Raw genomic sequence first — 12,743 nt, forward strand, 5'->3', positions numbered from 1 at the left:
TGTTAAAGTCCCTTTCTTCCTGTGCAAATGACCATCCTGTTGCCGAGTACCCACAGACACTGCTTAGACACCCCATCTGGAGGTCATTGGTGGCTGCTTAGGATCAAAGCCTTGTCGGAGACAATTTCTCAAGTATGGGGACATGAACACTATAGAGTCACTCTGACCTATCTTCCTGAAATAATTGTCATCAGTTCTGGGTTTCTTAGAGAGATTCCCTAAGTGAAAAAAGGAAAAAAAAAAAAAAGGCATTTATTCAAGACACATATCTCCAACTGTAATGATAACATTGTATCTATAGTGTTTCTTTCCGATTTTTCACCGTTTGTATTAAAGAGAAAAAGAAGCAGGACTCACTGTTTGCTATGGTTGCCCAGAAACCAGCCCAAAGCTGAACTCCTGGCTAACTTTGCCTTTGCTAACAGTCTGGGATTTTTCTGCATATGTTTGTCTTTTTGTAACAACTGTCCCCCTGCAGTCTTGTTTTATGGTTGTACTTTTATGTTTGGGTGGATTTATTTGCCTATCACAAGGCCCACTGAATGTATCTTCCTAAGCCATACTAAGTAGTTGTGGGGAGCCAGTTTTGGGTATGAGTGACGTAGCCTGAGAAGGTAGGGTAGCCACAGGTAGGGCAGTCAGCCATTCTGACCACCGAAGAGTCCTTGCTGAGGGAACCAGAAGAAGAAAGCACATTTTAAAAGACAGTTGAAGTCTACAGGTGGGAGGCTAAAGTGATGCTTCCGGACCCCAGCTGAGCAGCGTCTCCCACACACCTGCATTTGTATTTTCTTCAGATCCCAGAGCCATGACCGCCAAGGGGATGCAGGTGGAGTCTTTCCTTGTCGTTTGTACCCAAACCCATCTACAGCTGGAAACAAACAAACACCACTGGTAGTGTGAGGAGCAGCTTGGAGAGGCCATTTCATGACGTGTATGGCACTCCACGCATGCGCCACTGAGGAAGGAGGCCACACAGCCATCCCTGTGAAGGATGGGGCTCCCAGCCTTTGCCTGCACATACCTATATAATCCGTGAGCTGGTCTTGATTGAATGTTTCATCTAAGCCCTGTTCCCGAGTCTTCAGTATTGTGAATTTCTGGCTTTGTATAAAGTTCTCCAAAAAAACATCTTAGAGAGCTAGGGAGATGACTTCATGGGTGAAGGTGCTTGCTGGGCAAGCCTGGTGACCTGAGTTTGGTCCCCATAACCCACATAAAGGTGGAAGGCAAGAGAGGGCTCCCCAAAGTTGTCCACTGACGTCCACACATGTGCCGTGACAAGCACGCCCCCTCCCCACTAATAATAAATACATGAGAACTCCTTTGAGAGCTGGGGAGATGGGCCCATTCGGGTAACACACACGTGAGGGCCTGAGTCTGGATACCAGGGCTCACGTAAAGGTTGTCTGGGCATGGCAGCACATTTGTAACAACAGTGCCCCAGGGTGGAAGTGGAATCCTCTAGGCAAGCCGGCTCACTTGCCTGGAAAGCTTCACGTTCAACAAGAGACCCTGCCTAGTAAATAAAGTAGAACACGGTGGAAGGAGACAGCAAAGTCAGCTTCTAACCTACACACACACAGGCACATACATGCACACCCATGCACGTGCACACCACACACACACGCACACACATATGTACATGTGCCCACACTGAGACACAGGCATAAATACACAACGTATACCACATATACATAGACAGGAAGAAAGAACATCCTCCCCCAAAACCAAGAACAACAAGACCCCAAAACACCCTTGAGGAGCTATCAAATTACATTTCTGTTTTCTTTCATTAAGAAGTCTTATCCGGCATCAAAAACAAAACACTTTCATGGTTTCTCTTAAAGGTAGAATTCTACTTCATTTTTCTTCTTCTCATTAATATTTATTTGTGTGCGTGTGTGCATGTGTGCGTGTTGGGGAGCAAATTGTTTACCCACAAGCATCATAGTCTGTTTTTTTGCCTTTCAGGTCACTTATCCCAGCCCTTCCCCAATGTCTACTTAAGTAAAACTAAAGCAATTTGAGGAGAGAAACATCCAGTCTGATAACAAAGCATGCTTTGTCTTGACACACACAGTGCTCGGTGACCACAACCCTTGCCGTCCTTTGGGGTAAATGAGTAACTGATTGCATCTGAGAGGCAAACTTGTGTTTATATCCTGACTCTCACAGTATGTTTTCTCTCTCTTTTTACTCTAACGTGTGTGAAATGGACGAAACAGCTGTCCCAGCCCAGAGGCAGCGCCCGTGAGCCGAGAAGCTTATATAGCTTAGGGACCCTCCAGGAAGAGGAATACAAAAATACCTTACTTTCACCATTTTTTCCTTTTTTTTACAAAAACATATTCATATAACATACCGCTCATGCTCCTTCTGGGTCTGGAAAAGGCCCATGTGAGAGAGATGCCGGAAGTTTAGACTTGGTTGGCTTGTCATGGCAGGTTCATTTCTTCAGGTTCAGTGTTTTGGTAAATGTTCACCTACACTAGCACACACGAACTAGCTACTTCAGTTTACAAACACAAGACATGTATGTACTGGCTCTGAAGAGACTAGGTAGGAATACACAAATGTAAATATCAGATCACAAGATTATGTAGTGTATAAGCACACATACACAGGGTTTTGGTTTAGTTTAGGTTTTTTTTTTTTCCTTTTTTTTTCAATTTCTTCTGGGCGGCTGCTTTCCTCAACATCACACCCAGGCAAGGATGTCCTCTTCTCCAGACTTTGAATTGTCTGCCTGCACAAAAATGTTCACTTTAAGGGAGACGTAATCAGTGGGATATACTCTCAGACAAGCAGCCTCAAATCCTGTCCTCTGAACTGGGCTCCTGTAGAACAGTCTGTTCTAGAAGCCAACTCTGATGGGTGGGGAGGCCTGAAGCAGGTGAGGGGAAGCACACTGCCAGGAGGCAGGCTTGGCTTGTGTGTGTGTGTGTGCGCGCACACGTGCGCACGCTGTGTTTCCAGGTATCTCAGATACTGGTTTGGAGGTCTCCGTTGAGGAGGGTCCTCTGGGTCTCTGTGGTCTCGTTCAGCCGGGATTTGTCCTGCTTACTGTCGCTCCGCTCCCCGTCATCCGTACCACTCACCTTGACCAAGCAGAGAACGTTCTGGAAGCTCTTCTTGAAGTTGTCAGATAAGAAGGCATAGAGGATGGGGTTGGCACAGCTGTTGGCGTAGGTGAGGATCACCACAAAGTCAAACATGCCTTTCAAGGCCGGGGTGGGACTGATGGCCACGGACACAGACGAGACATTGAAGATGTAGAAAGGGAGCCAGCAGAAGATGAAGACAGCCACCACGATGGATACCATTCGGGTGACCTTTTTCTCTGACTTTTTCCTCTTGGACGATCCCACTCGGATTCCAGAGGACTTCACCTTGATGATGATAAACAGGTAGCAAAGACAAATGATGGTGAGGGGTACCAGGAACCCCAGGATGAAGGCATAGATAATGAACCCTGTGTACCACGCCCCAGATTCACCTGGCCAGTTGATGGTACAGCTGCTCTTCCCCCACTGGTTGCTCCGGAGGCCAGCATATATCATGATGGGCAAAATGACCAGCAGAGAGATGCCCCACACGGCCACATTGATCATCTTGGCTGTCCGGGGTCGCCTCCACTTGGCTGACTTGATAGGGTGGACCACAGCTAGGTAACGGTCGATACTCATGACTGTCAAGCAGAAGATACTGGTGAACTGATTGATGCCATCTACAGTCATGACCACCCGGCAGATGGCCTTGCCGAAAGGCCAGTGGACCAGTGCCACCTGCATGGCCAAGAAGGGCAGCCCCAGCATGAAGAGTTCGTCTGCAATGGCCAAGTTGAGGATGTAGATATTGGTGATGGTTTTCATCTTGGCATAGCGGAGGATGACGTAAATGACGAGCGTGTTGCCGCACAGTCCGACAACGCATACCACGAAGTAGATGAACGTGAGGACCGCGTTGCTTGTCATGTCGTAATATGGCTCTGTCTGGTTGGAGTCATTGCTTGGCTGCAGTGACCCATTGATGTCAAATGGGGAAGGCATCCATATCTGGCTCCCATTCAGTTGCTCCAATGCCATCTCCATGGCTGCTTTTCAGTCAGTTTAGAACCAAGTAGCCCAGAGATTTTCCTCTCACCTCAGTGGGCTCCGGGGACCAAGACTCTACGGGGACATCTGGGAAAAGAAAAAGCAAAGTAAACTATCAGTCCCAAGCTATTTAGACTCCCGTATTCCACATGCCTGGTTTATCTTCTTGTTGAGACATTTTCCTACCACTCTCTCTTTCTCTTTCTTTTGTATATTTACATGCGTGCAGCTACGTGTGTGTGTGTGTGTGTGTGTGTGTGTGTGTGTGTGTGTGTGTGTGTAGGCCAGAAACTAGTCCTAGCTAGGGAGGCAAAGCACCCCACGCCCCTTTGGAGTCAGGGTTTCTTACCCTGTAGCCTTGGCTGCAGGGACCCACCTGTGTCTGTCCCACACTGCTGTGATTACAGACGAGTCACCACACTGAGCAGTTCTCACATGGGTTCAGGGGTTGACGCGGGTCTTCCTGCTTGCAAGTTAAGTGTTTTATTTATTTATTATTTTTGGTTTTTCGAGACAGGGTTTCTCTGTGTAGCTGTGCGTTTTTCCTGGATCTCACTTGGTAGCCCAGGCTGACCTTGAACTCACAGAGATTGGCCTGGCTCTGCCTCCCGAGTGCGCCACCACTGCCCCGCATAAGTTAAGTGTTTTATTGACTGAGCCATCTCCCCAGTCTCCCTCCGTCCTTCCTTCCCTCCTCTCCCCATCCCCCATCCGCCCCTCCCTCCCTCCTTCCCTCCCTTTTGTTTGAGAAAGGCTAGCCTGGAACTCTGGAACTCACTATGTAGCTGAGGCTGGCTTCACATTCACAGCACTTTCTCTGTCTTCACCTCCTGGGTTTGGGATTACAGGGATGGGCTACTATGCCTTGCTCTCCTAGATGTATTTTCTACTGAAAAGCAAGTTTTCTTTTTATTTTTTTCTATCTAGCTGCGAGCCTGCCTGTCAGCCCGCAGACTTTTTTAGGTCTTTTTTGAAATGGTAGGGCAAAGGTTTGGGTTAAACCATCATCTTTGATGACGCACATGTGGCGGATGGCTATGACTTGAAACACATAGACTTTGACCCCTAAGGAATTGACAGGTTCAGACTATAAAAAAAAAAAAAAAAAAAAAAAAAAAAGCAGATCTTGGAGGGTTTGGGGCTGACACCAGCACTCTGAGCCCCTTGAAGAATTCCATGCAGGCTTGATGTCTGCTTGGGAGAATTTCCACTCAGAGACCACCATGGTGGGAAAACCCAAGAATTTAAAGGAAGGACAAATCTGGGCTCCATGGTTGAGGCCCACGTGATCTCATGCCCAGCCCTTAACTGCTGTGACTCTCCTTTGTCAACGTGTGTGTGGGGTGTCAAGAAGGATAAACAAGAGAAGGTATGTGCAAATGCCTAACATTGTGCAGGAAAATGTTACCCCCACCCAGCTTCTCATTAGCTCTAATTTATTGAAATTGCCTACACAGTGAATCAAGTTATAGCTTTCAATATTTAAAGAAAGAGTCTGGCTTTCTTTTGCTTTTTAAATGTGTGCTTTAGGCAGTTTTTCTTCTTGATTTTGTTTTTCCAATACTCAGTGCCTTCCATTCCCCGCCAACTCCCCCCCCCCCCCCAGGAAAGCCCTTTCCTAAAGCCAATCCCCTCCCCCTCCTTCCCCACAATGCATGGCCTTTTGCTGCAGTTCACAGATTAGGGCAAAAACAGAAGCTAGGTGATGGATGCAGGCTGTTCGTGAATGTCAAAAGAGGCTATTAAAAACTGGTGGCCTTCATCCATACCTGTTGTCCCCTTGGTCTCCCTAACCATTGTGGGAGTTGAGGATACTGTCCTCCCTCACTGAAAGAAGTGCAAACTGAGGCTGAGAGAGTTAAAATCCTTGGAGTAGATACTTGAACATGAGCCACCTGGCCCTAAGTCTTCTGTCATTTTCAACGTGTCCTGGCTGATGCTCACTGGATGGAAGTTGGTGACTGGTACTTGGGCTTAGTTTAAAGCAACTGACTCTTGAGTGACCTCCATGCTGAGAAAATAATGAGAATGCTGTTTGCTTGGCCTAAGATATAAAGGATGAGATCAATCCATAATTAAGTGATTTACCACAGTTATAAAACATCGATGTGTGTGTGTGTGTGTGTGTGTGTGTGTGTGACTCTGATGGAGCTCTCTAGCTGCTAATACTTCCATAGCGGAGTCAGGCAAGGGAGTCAAGTCAGGTAGTGTGTGAACTGCATGGAGATAAGGCTATGAACAAAGTAAGTTAGAACACCACTCTTCCCTGGCTGTGGGGGGTGTTCTCAGGATTCGGGGGGCTGGGTCTTGTGTGAGCTCAGGGTAGGAGGTCCATCCAGGAAGAGGGGAGCTGGTGAAGGGCTGGAATGTACAGCACCACTACTTCACTTGCCTGATGCATTTCCCCTAAGTGGAGTCCTTTTCCAAGTGAATGCCCGATGCTGGTAGAGACTGCAGAGAAATCAAAGATGCAGCCAGCAATAGGCAGCTGCTCCTTGCCTACCTCTGCCTCTGATTCATTCTGTACTGCCAGTGCCTGGCTTTTCTTTCTGCGTTAATTTCCCCAGCACATGTTTGGTACAGTGAGGTCTGGGGTTTTGCATTTGTATTTTGGGGACCCACTGCATTTTGTCTGCATTGGGTAAGCAAGCAGAAGCAGGCAGCTATTAGAACCGGAAGCTTTAAAGAAACTGTTTCTGTATCCCCAGATTAACTTGGGTTATTTCCACTGGTTTATTTCCCTTCCCCATCTTGTCAGTTACTTAATTCTACAGACCCAGAATCCTATTCAAGCTGCTTGCAGTGGGACCTTACAGTAACCCTTAGCTTGTGGCGTTTACGTACCAGGAGAGGGTAAATTTCAATGTCTGATTGAGACTGAAAACCCCTGGGGCTGTAGGATCCCTGTCTAGAGCCAAGAAAGGAGGAGGAGGAGGAGGAGGAGGAGGAGGAGGAGGAGGAGGAGGAGGAGAGGAGTGGTGGTACAGGCCCCAATGTGCTTCTTCCGCTCGCTCGAACTGTGCCCTTTGTGCAGAATGAATGGTGGGAGGGTGTCACTTTTCTCTCTAATTGGCCGAGACACACCTCCACTTTGGGGAGGTCAGCCATACAGAGATTCAGAGCCTGGGAAGGTGGGTGTAGGTCATATGCTGGGGAACTCCATGGAAAAGGAGAGACTCCTCCAAGGAAGGCAGGAGCTTAAAACCTAGGGAGTCAGTCCTGTATAACTAGTCAGGTGCCTAACATCTCCAAATGACCGCTTCTCATTTTACGTTTGTCTCACCGAAAGAATTCCAAATGCCACTAGTCGATACTTGTTGAATTGTGGTTAAATTGAATGCACCAGGAAGTCTGATTTTCTGCTTTTTTTTTTTTCCCCTGTGTCAGGGCTGTTAAATATCAGCCTGTGGCTTGGTGGGTGGTTTCCCCTGAGAGAGTCCTGGCTCTGTTGGAGAAAAGGGTTTCCACGGTCTCAGGAATCCTCTCTTGTCCCCATATGCTCGACAGAGCCCATTCAGATTTAGTGTCACTGACTTCTTGACATCTTTCCGTTGTGAGCCCCCAAGACCCTCTCCCCTAAGCCTGCTAGAAACCCCCACCCCCACCCCCACCCCACTCCAAGAATCTGGGGCTGGAGACTGAACCGGTACCAGCATAGACTGCAGCCCTGTGTGGTTCACTAAGGCGCTAGAGTGCCCCTCAGCACTGGCTGAGTGGGTGGGAGGGGAATAAATAAGTGAGGACTCAGGATCGCAGAGTTAGTGCGGCGGCGGCAGCGGGGTGGGGGGATATTTGGGGCCATCAACTCGCTGACCCTGGAAACAACGTGTTCCCTGAAGGATTCCCACCATTTCTAGGAAGAGTGGACCGTGGTGCCTGCACATCCAGCTTCGATACACAGAGGGGACTGAGGTGTCGGGGGTAGGTGCCAGGGACAGACAGTCGCTTGGGGACTTGACCGTTCAGTGGTTGGTTCTCTCCAATCTAGACAGATGTCTCTGCCCGAGGGCGGCGGGGTGTAGGAGGGACCTGACCGCATACGAATCTGTCCGCCTCCCCATCGGGCGATTGAAAAAAAAAAAAAAAAAAAAAGGAAAAACCTACTTTCCTTCCCTCTGCGATGCTCCCCATCAACTGTCCCTCCCTAATTTGGGTCTCAGTCTCAGGGTGCGGACTCAGGAGCCCTGTGGTGGCACTTGGCATGTCCCTTCTCCTCTAGCTGGTCTCGCTTTCCTTGGACCAGGGCTGTTTCGCAGGTGGCTAGAAAATAAGTTGTCCCCATCCAGCTACCACCTGGACACTCGGGCTCGCAGGTCACACGCCACCGTACCTGAGCAGTGGCTGTGCGGACAGATCCGTCCTAGAACACACTACCTTTCCACCCCTGACGCCAGGATACGCATCCTTCATTTCTACCTGTCACCTCCAAAGGCACAAAAGCAGAGAATTGCGCGCAGGGACCAACATGCAGGTCGGGATCAGCGCTCTATCCCCAGCGCAGAAGCACGCAGGTGCCCAAGTGCGCTCATCGCTCCCTCAATCTCTCTGTGACACACACATATGCACACACACGGGCAACCACACACACCCCTCACCTTGCTTTCCACGAGCTCTCGGTTCTCCAGTACTCAGAAGCTGTCCTTTACCCAGCCGGGCGCCCGTGAGTGCAGCAGCTTGGCTCCTGGGCTCTCAGCTTCCTTGGCTGGCTCGTACGGGCCCCTTTGGCATCTGAGAGAGCTAGCCTGGGCCCCGAGAGAGCTAGCCTGGCCTGCAGATCATCGACAGCCAGCAGCGGACTGGTGCTCCGGGCGCCTCGCGAGCGCGCCGGTGGCTGCACCGCTAGCATTGGCCCAGGCGGGTGGCAGCCCCTGGGCACACTTCCCCACGCCCCCCGCTCTGACGTCACAGCAGCTTCGCTCCGCCCACCCAGTCCTGTAGGAGCAGAGTGGAGAATCCTGCTGGTGGCCGAGGGCGCCCGGAGAGGAGGGGACAGCGAACCTGGGTGAAGTGGTGTCAATGTTCCTACGACTCCTCCCAGTGAGGACCCGCGCTGATTTTTCTCCGATTTCGGAGACTCAGTCCGGTTTTACACAACAAATTCCAGACAGCTGATGCAGGGACTGGGGTAACCTAGACTCGCTCCGGGACCTTTTAAGTCGTGTTCTCAAGTTTGCAAAGCCGTGCCTTACCACGGACCAGTCCCAGGCACAGGGCAGTGGGAAAAGGGGGTGAAAACCGCAAGCAAATTTCCTGCTGCAGGCGTCTGCAGGTGTGTGTGCCCGCACCTGGCTTCTGTTCCCCGCAGCCAGCAGGGGCTCTGCAGGGCTCGACAGGTTTCCTAGCTGGAGGCCCCGAGGCCATACAGTCTCTCCTAGCTTTAATTTAGCCTGCCAGTCAGTGCTTGCTAGTTTGACCCAAGCCAACCGCTCCTCCTACACGGCTGTGGCGCTCTGCGGGAGAAAAGAGGGACCAGCAAGAAGTGGGAGATATGTCATCAAGTTGTAGCTATTTATTTTTTTGACTGTGATGATTCAGTCGGTGTTCCAATAGTTTAATAAGTCATAATCAATCCTGTAGCCTCCCTTCCATTCCCTCTCAACACCACACACACACACACACACACACACACACACACACACACACACACACACACACACCCTGGATAGTTCCTAGAGCATGGGAAATCAGAAAGCAAACCCTAATTAGCTTTCTCTGTGGGCTTAGCTGCCCTGATCTGACCAACCTGTTTATGATTGGCTTGCGGGTTCATCTGGGAAAAGCATAAATCCAGAAGCTGTGTGTGTTGCAAGGAGGCCTGGGCTCTGCCTATGGTGAGTGTAGACAGGGAAAGCCAACCAGCAGATAGAAGTAGCCCAGAACTGCTTCTAAGTCAGGGTGTCACTCACAGGCAACCACTGGCACCTTCTCGGTGAGTATTGGCTATTTTGAACCCTGTGAACTTGGTAGAGATTGAGCTAGGGTCCCTTAGGTCCTAGTGGCACTGGGGGTCAGCTTACCTTTAGATTTTTATAGGCAGGGCTGAGGGGCTGAATAGCGCAGCTCTCAAGATGAGGGGAGTGGCTCTGGGGGACAGAAGGCTCAGGGGAAGGCCTCCCACCCCTGTGACCCTGTGACACAGTTGTTACAATGCATATTGCCACTTCCAGTCTCAATCCAGTGACCCCAGCCAGCTCCCAGGGACAGAGAAGAATGAAGAGCCGGGAAATGCCCATTCTGAGGTCAGATCCTGTTCTCCCTCCCCCCCCCCATCATGTGACCTTGTAAAAGTCCATCAACTCTTGCTGCCTAGGTGGTGTATTGTTTAGAAAAATAACACATGCAAAACAGGAACCCCTGCTTCACAGCGATTCCTTCCCCTACACCCAAGGTGACCCCCAGGGGGCGGTGTACCGTTTTTGGTTTCTGTACTTCTGATCTCATATCACCACCTCCAGCAAAAGCAAGCTGCTCCTGCCAGCTGAACAGTGCTCCCCGAAACAACCTGGAGAGCGTTTCGCTATACAAAACCCCACCCTTCCCACGCTTGTGAAGTCTTACCCCAGCTCTCTCAGAGTCAGGTCTGGCAGGCTCAGCCCCGTGCATGAACTGCAGGCACACCCCATCTCTTGGGCAGCTGACCCAGTGAGATCTGAACACTGCCCTTGACATCGGAGAATGTCATCTAGAGCAATTATTGATTTTGTCCAACTCGTATGTGCCTCTCTCCCCTCCCCTGACCTGTGAGGGCCTCCAAAGAACTCTTTGAAATGGCTGCTGGCTTTGCTGGGCCCCCCAACTTCAACAGTTGCCACTCCGTGTTTGGCAATGCCCTGCTCTTTGGACACTCTGCCAGCAATCTGCAGCGGGCCGGCCCTTCCTCAGCAGCCCCTTTAGGAACTAAGTAACAAAACCTTGAGCCAGAAAAACGCCGAGATAACCTCCTCACTGGCTTGTTTGGTAGCTTTAAGCCGATGAAATGACACACTTCTCCCTTTTGGCTCTTATCAGAGGGACACTAGGTGGCAGGAAATGAAGAATGGAAATGGGACAAAGGACCAGGCCAGGGCTTAGCACACTCTTCTGGAGAAGTTCACAGCCTGGGAGCTCAGCAGGCAACAGAGGCTGGGGAAGTCTCAAGTAGGTCATTCTGTCTGGTCGCTTGGAGGCACTGTCAGTTAAATGGGGAGAAATTGTTCCTCTGCCATCAATTCGGTGAGAGCGAATATTGCGGTTAAGCTTCGAGGGAAGTATGAACCCCAGGAGGAGAGCTGGATGGACTGGGGGTGTTAGGTGGTGGACCAGGCATCTGGCATGGTCTCGGTCCTCGGCATGCGTGCTATTTCTGTGGGTGGAGAAGGAGCAAGGCCCCCTGAGCTTCAGAATGTCAAGTGTGCGGTGGTTTGGAACTCACCCTGTCATCCAGGCTGGCCTCAAACTCGTGACCCTCCCGCCTCTGCCTCCTGAGTGCTGGGATCGCAGGTATGGGCCACCACACCCAGCCTTGATTTGTTTGGAAGCTACAGCATGTGATTACCATAATTCTTTACAGATAGAACCATTTGGCCTAGAGGGCTTGGTGGCCTCTTAGATGCACAGAGGGCAACGTCAGTTCCTTTCCTCCCTTCTCCCCCAACTCCTTGCATTTTCCATCCTGGTACCACTTCACCTTGTTTCTTTATGGGGTGAGCAGTGTGGAGCCTCTTTGGAGACTGCTCCTAAGGCTGGATCCAGCTATTCCTTTCCACCCTCTTCTTCCCATTCCCTTCCTAGCCTTGCTGGAAGTTCACGAAAACTGCTGGTCCCAGGAGGGACCTCAGAGCCTCTGATGTTCAGAGCCAATGCCCCATCATTGTGTAAGTAAGGAGACCAGACTCAGAGAGGCCAGGTGACTTGCCCAAGGCCATCCAGCCAGGGAATAGAAAGGCAGGAGTCCAGTTGACTGACAGCATCAAGCTTCTTCCACAGGACACAGTCCAGTCCTGGTAGCTCTCTTCCCCTAGCATGTCATTCCTGATACCATAACAAGATTCTCCTGCACTCACCCTGGAACAAGTCCCTGGTGAGAGTTGGGAAAGATGTAGCTCTCTCCAGGATGTCATCCAGAGTGCTTACTGGAGTGCTCATCATGTCACAGGCTTTTCAGGAGGAGAGTATGGACAGCTCAGGAGAGGTGGCCCATCACACCTGCCTTGCAGGTGTATAGAGTGCCTGCTGAGAATACCGTGAGGTATCGTGTATGCCCGGCCCATTGTCTGCATGGAGCACATGCCTATGATCTCAGTGACCCTGGAATACTTTTGGTGCCTGCCACTTACACCATTAGCACGGTCATTTCAAGACATCTTGCAGTAAGAAACTGGTTGACCTTTACCCCTTGACCTTCACACTTGATTTAGCCCTGGCTACCTTCCCATGAATACATTTGAACGTGTATTGAGTGCTTACTGTGTGCTGCAAGCACTCGGTATTTTATATTAACTCACTTAACCCTCGCCATGGTCCTATAAAGCATGATCAATATTCCTTTTTGTGAATGGACCAACCAAGGCACAGGGAGACTGAGTTCTTCAAGGCCACAAAGCTACCAGTTCAAGTGACAGAAGTTACCTGCTTTGTGAGTACCCACTGTACAGTTACCCAGAGCAA

General features: G+C 50.2%; 1 protein-coding gene across 1 annotated transcript; it reads right to left on the reverse strand.

Annotated features, from left to right (window-relative positions):
* Window positions 1–1,575: 1,575 nt before the first annotated feature.
* Window positions 1,576–9,025, reverse strand: Sstr2 (somatostatin receptor 2). Its single transcript, XM_028865295.2, has 2 exons — window positions 8,693–9,025; window positions 1,576–4,184 (listed from the first exon to the last, which is right to left on the reverse strand). The coding sequence occupies exon 2, from the start codon at window positions 4,092–4,094 to the stop codon at window positions 2,985–2,987; it is 1,110 nt and encodes a 369-aa protein (XP_028721128.1). The 5' UTR covers window positions 4,095–4,184; window positions 8,693–9,025; the 3' UTR covers window positions 1,576–2,984.
* Window positions 9,026–12,743: the final 3,718 nt, after the last annotated feature.

This window comes from Peromyscus leucopus, chromosome 8b (assembly GCF_004664715.2).
Source record: "Peromyscus leucopus breed LL Stock chromosome 8b, UCI_PerLeu_2.1, whole genome shotgun sequence".
Classification (NCBI taxonomy): domain Eukaryota; kingdom Metazoa; phylum Chordata; class Mammalia; order Rodentia; family Cricetidae; genus Peromyscus; species Peromyscus leucopus.

What these genes read in the sequence shown, in the direction of transcription:
- Sstr2 (XM_028865295.2), bottom strand. Translation starts at nt 4,094, where the DNA reads ATGGAGATGGCATTGGAGCAACTGAATGGGAGCCAGATATGGATGCCT.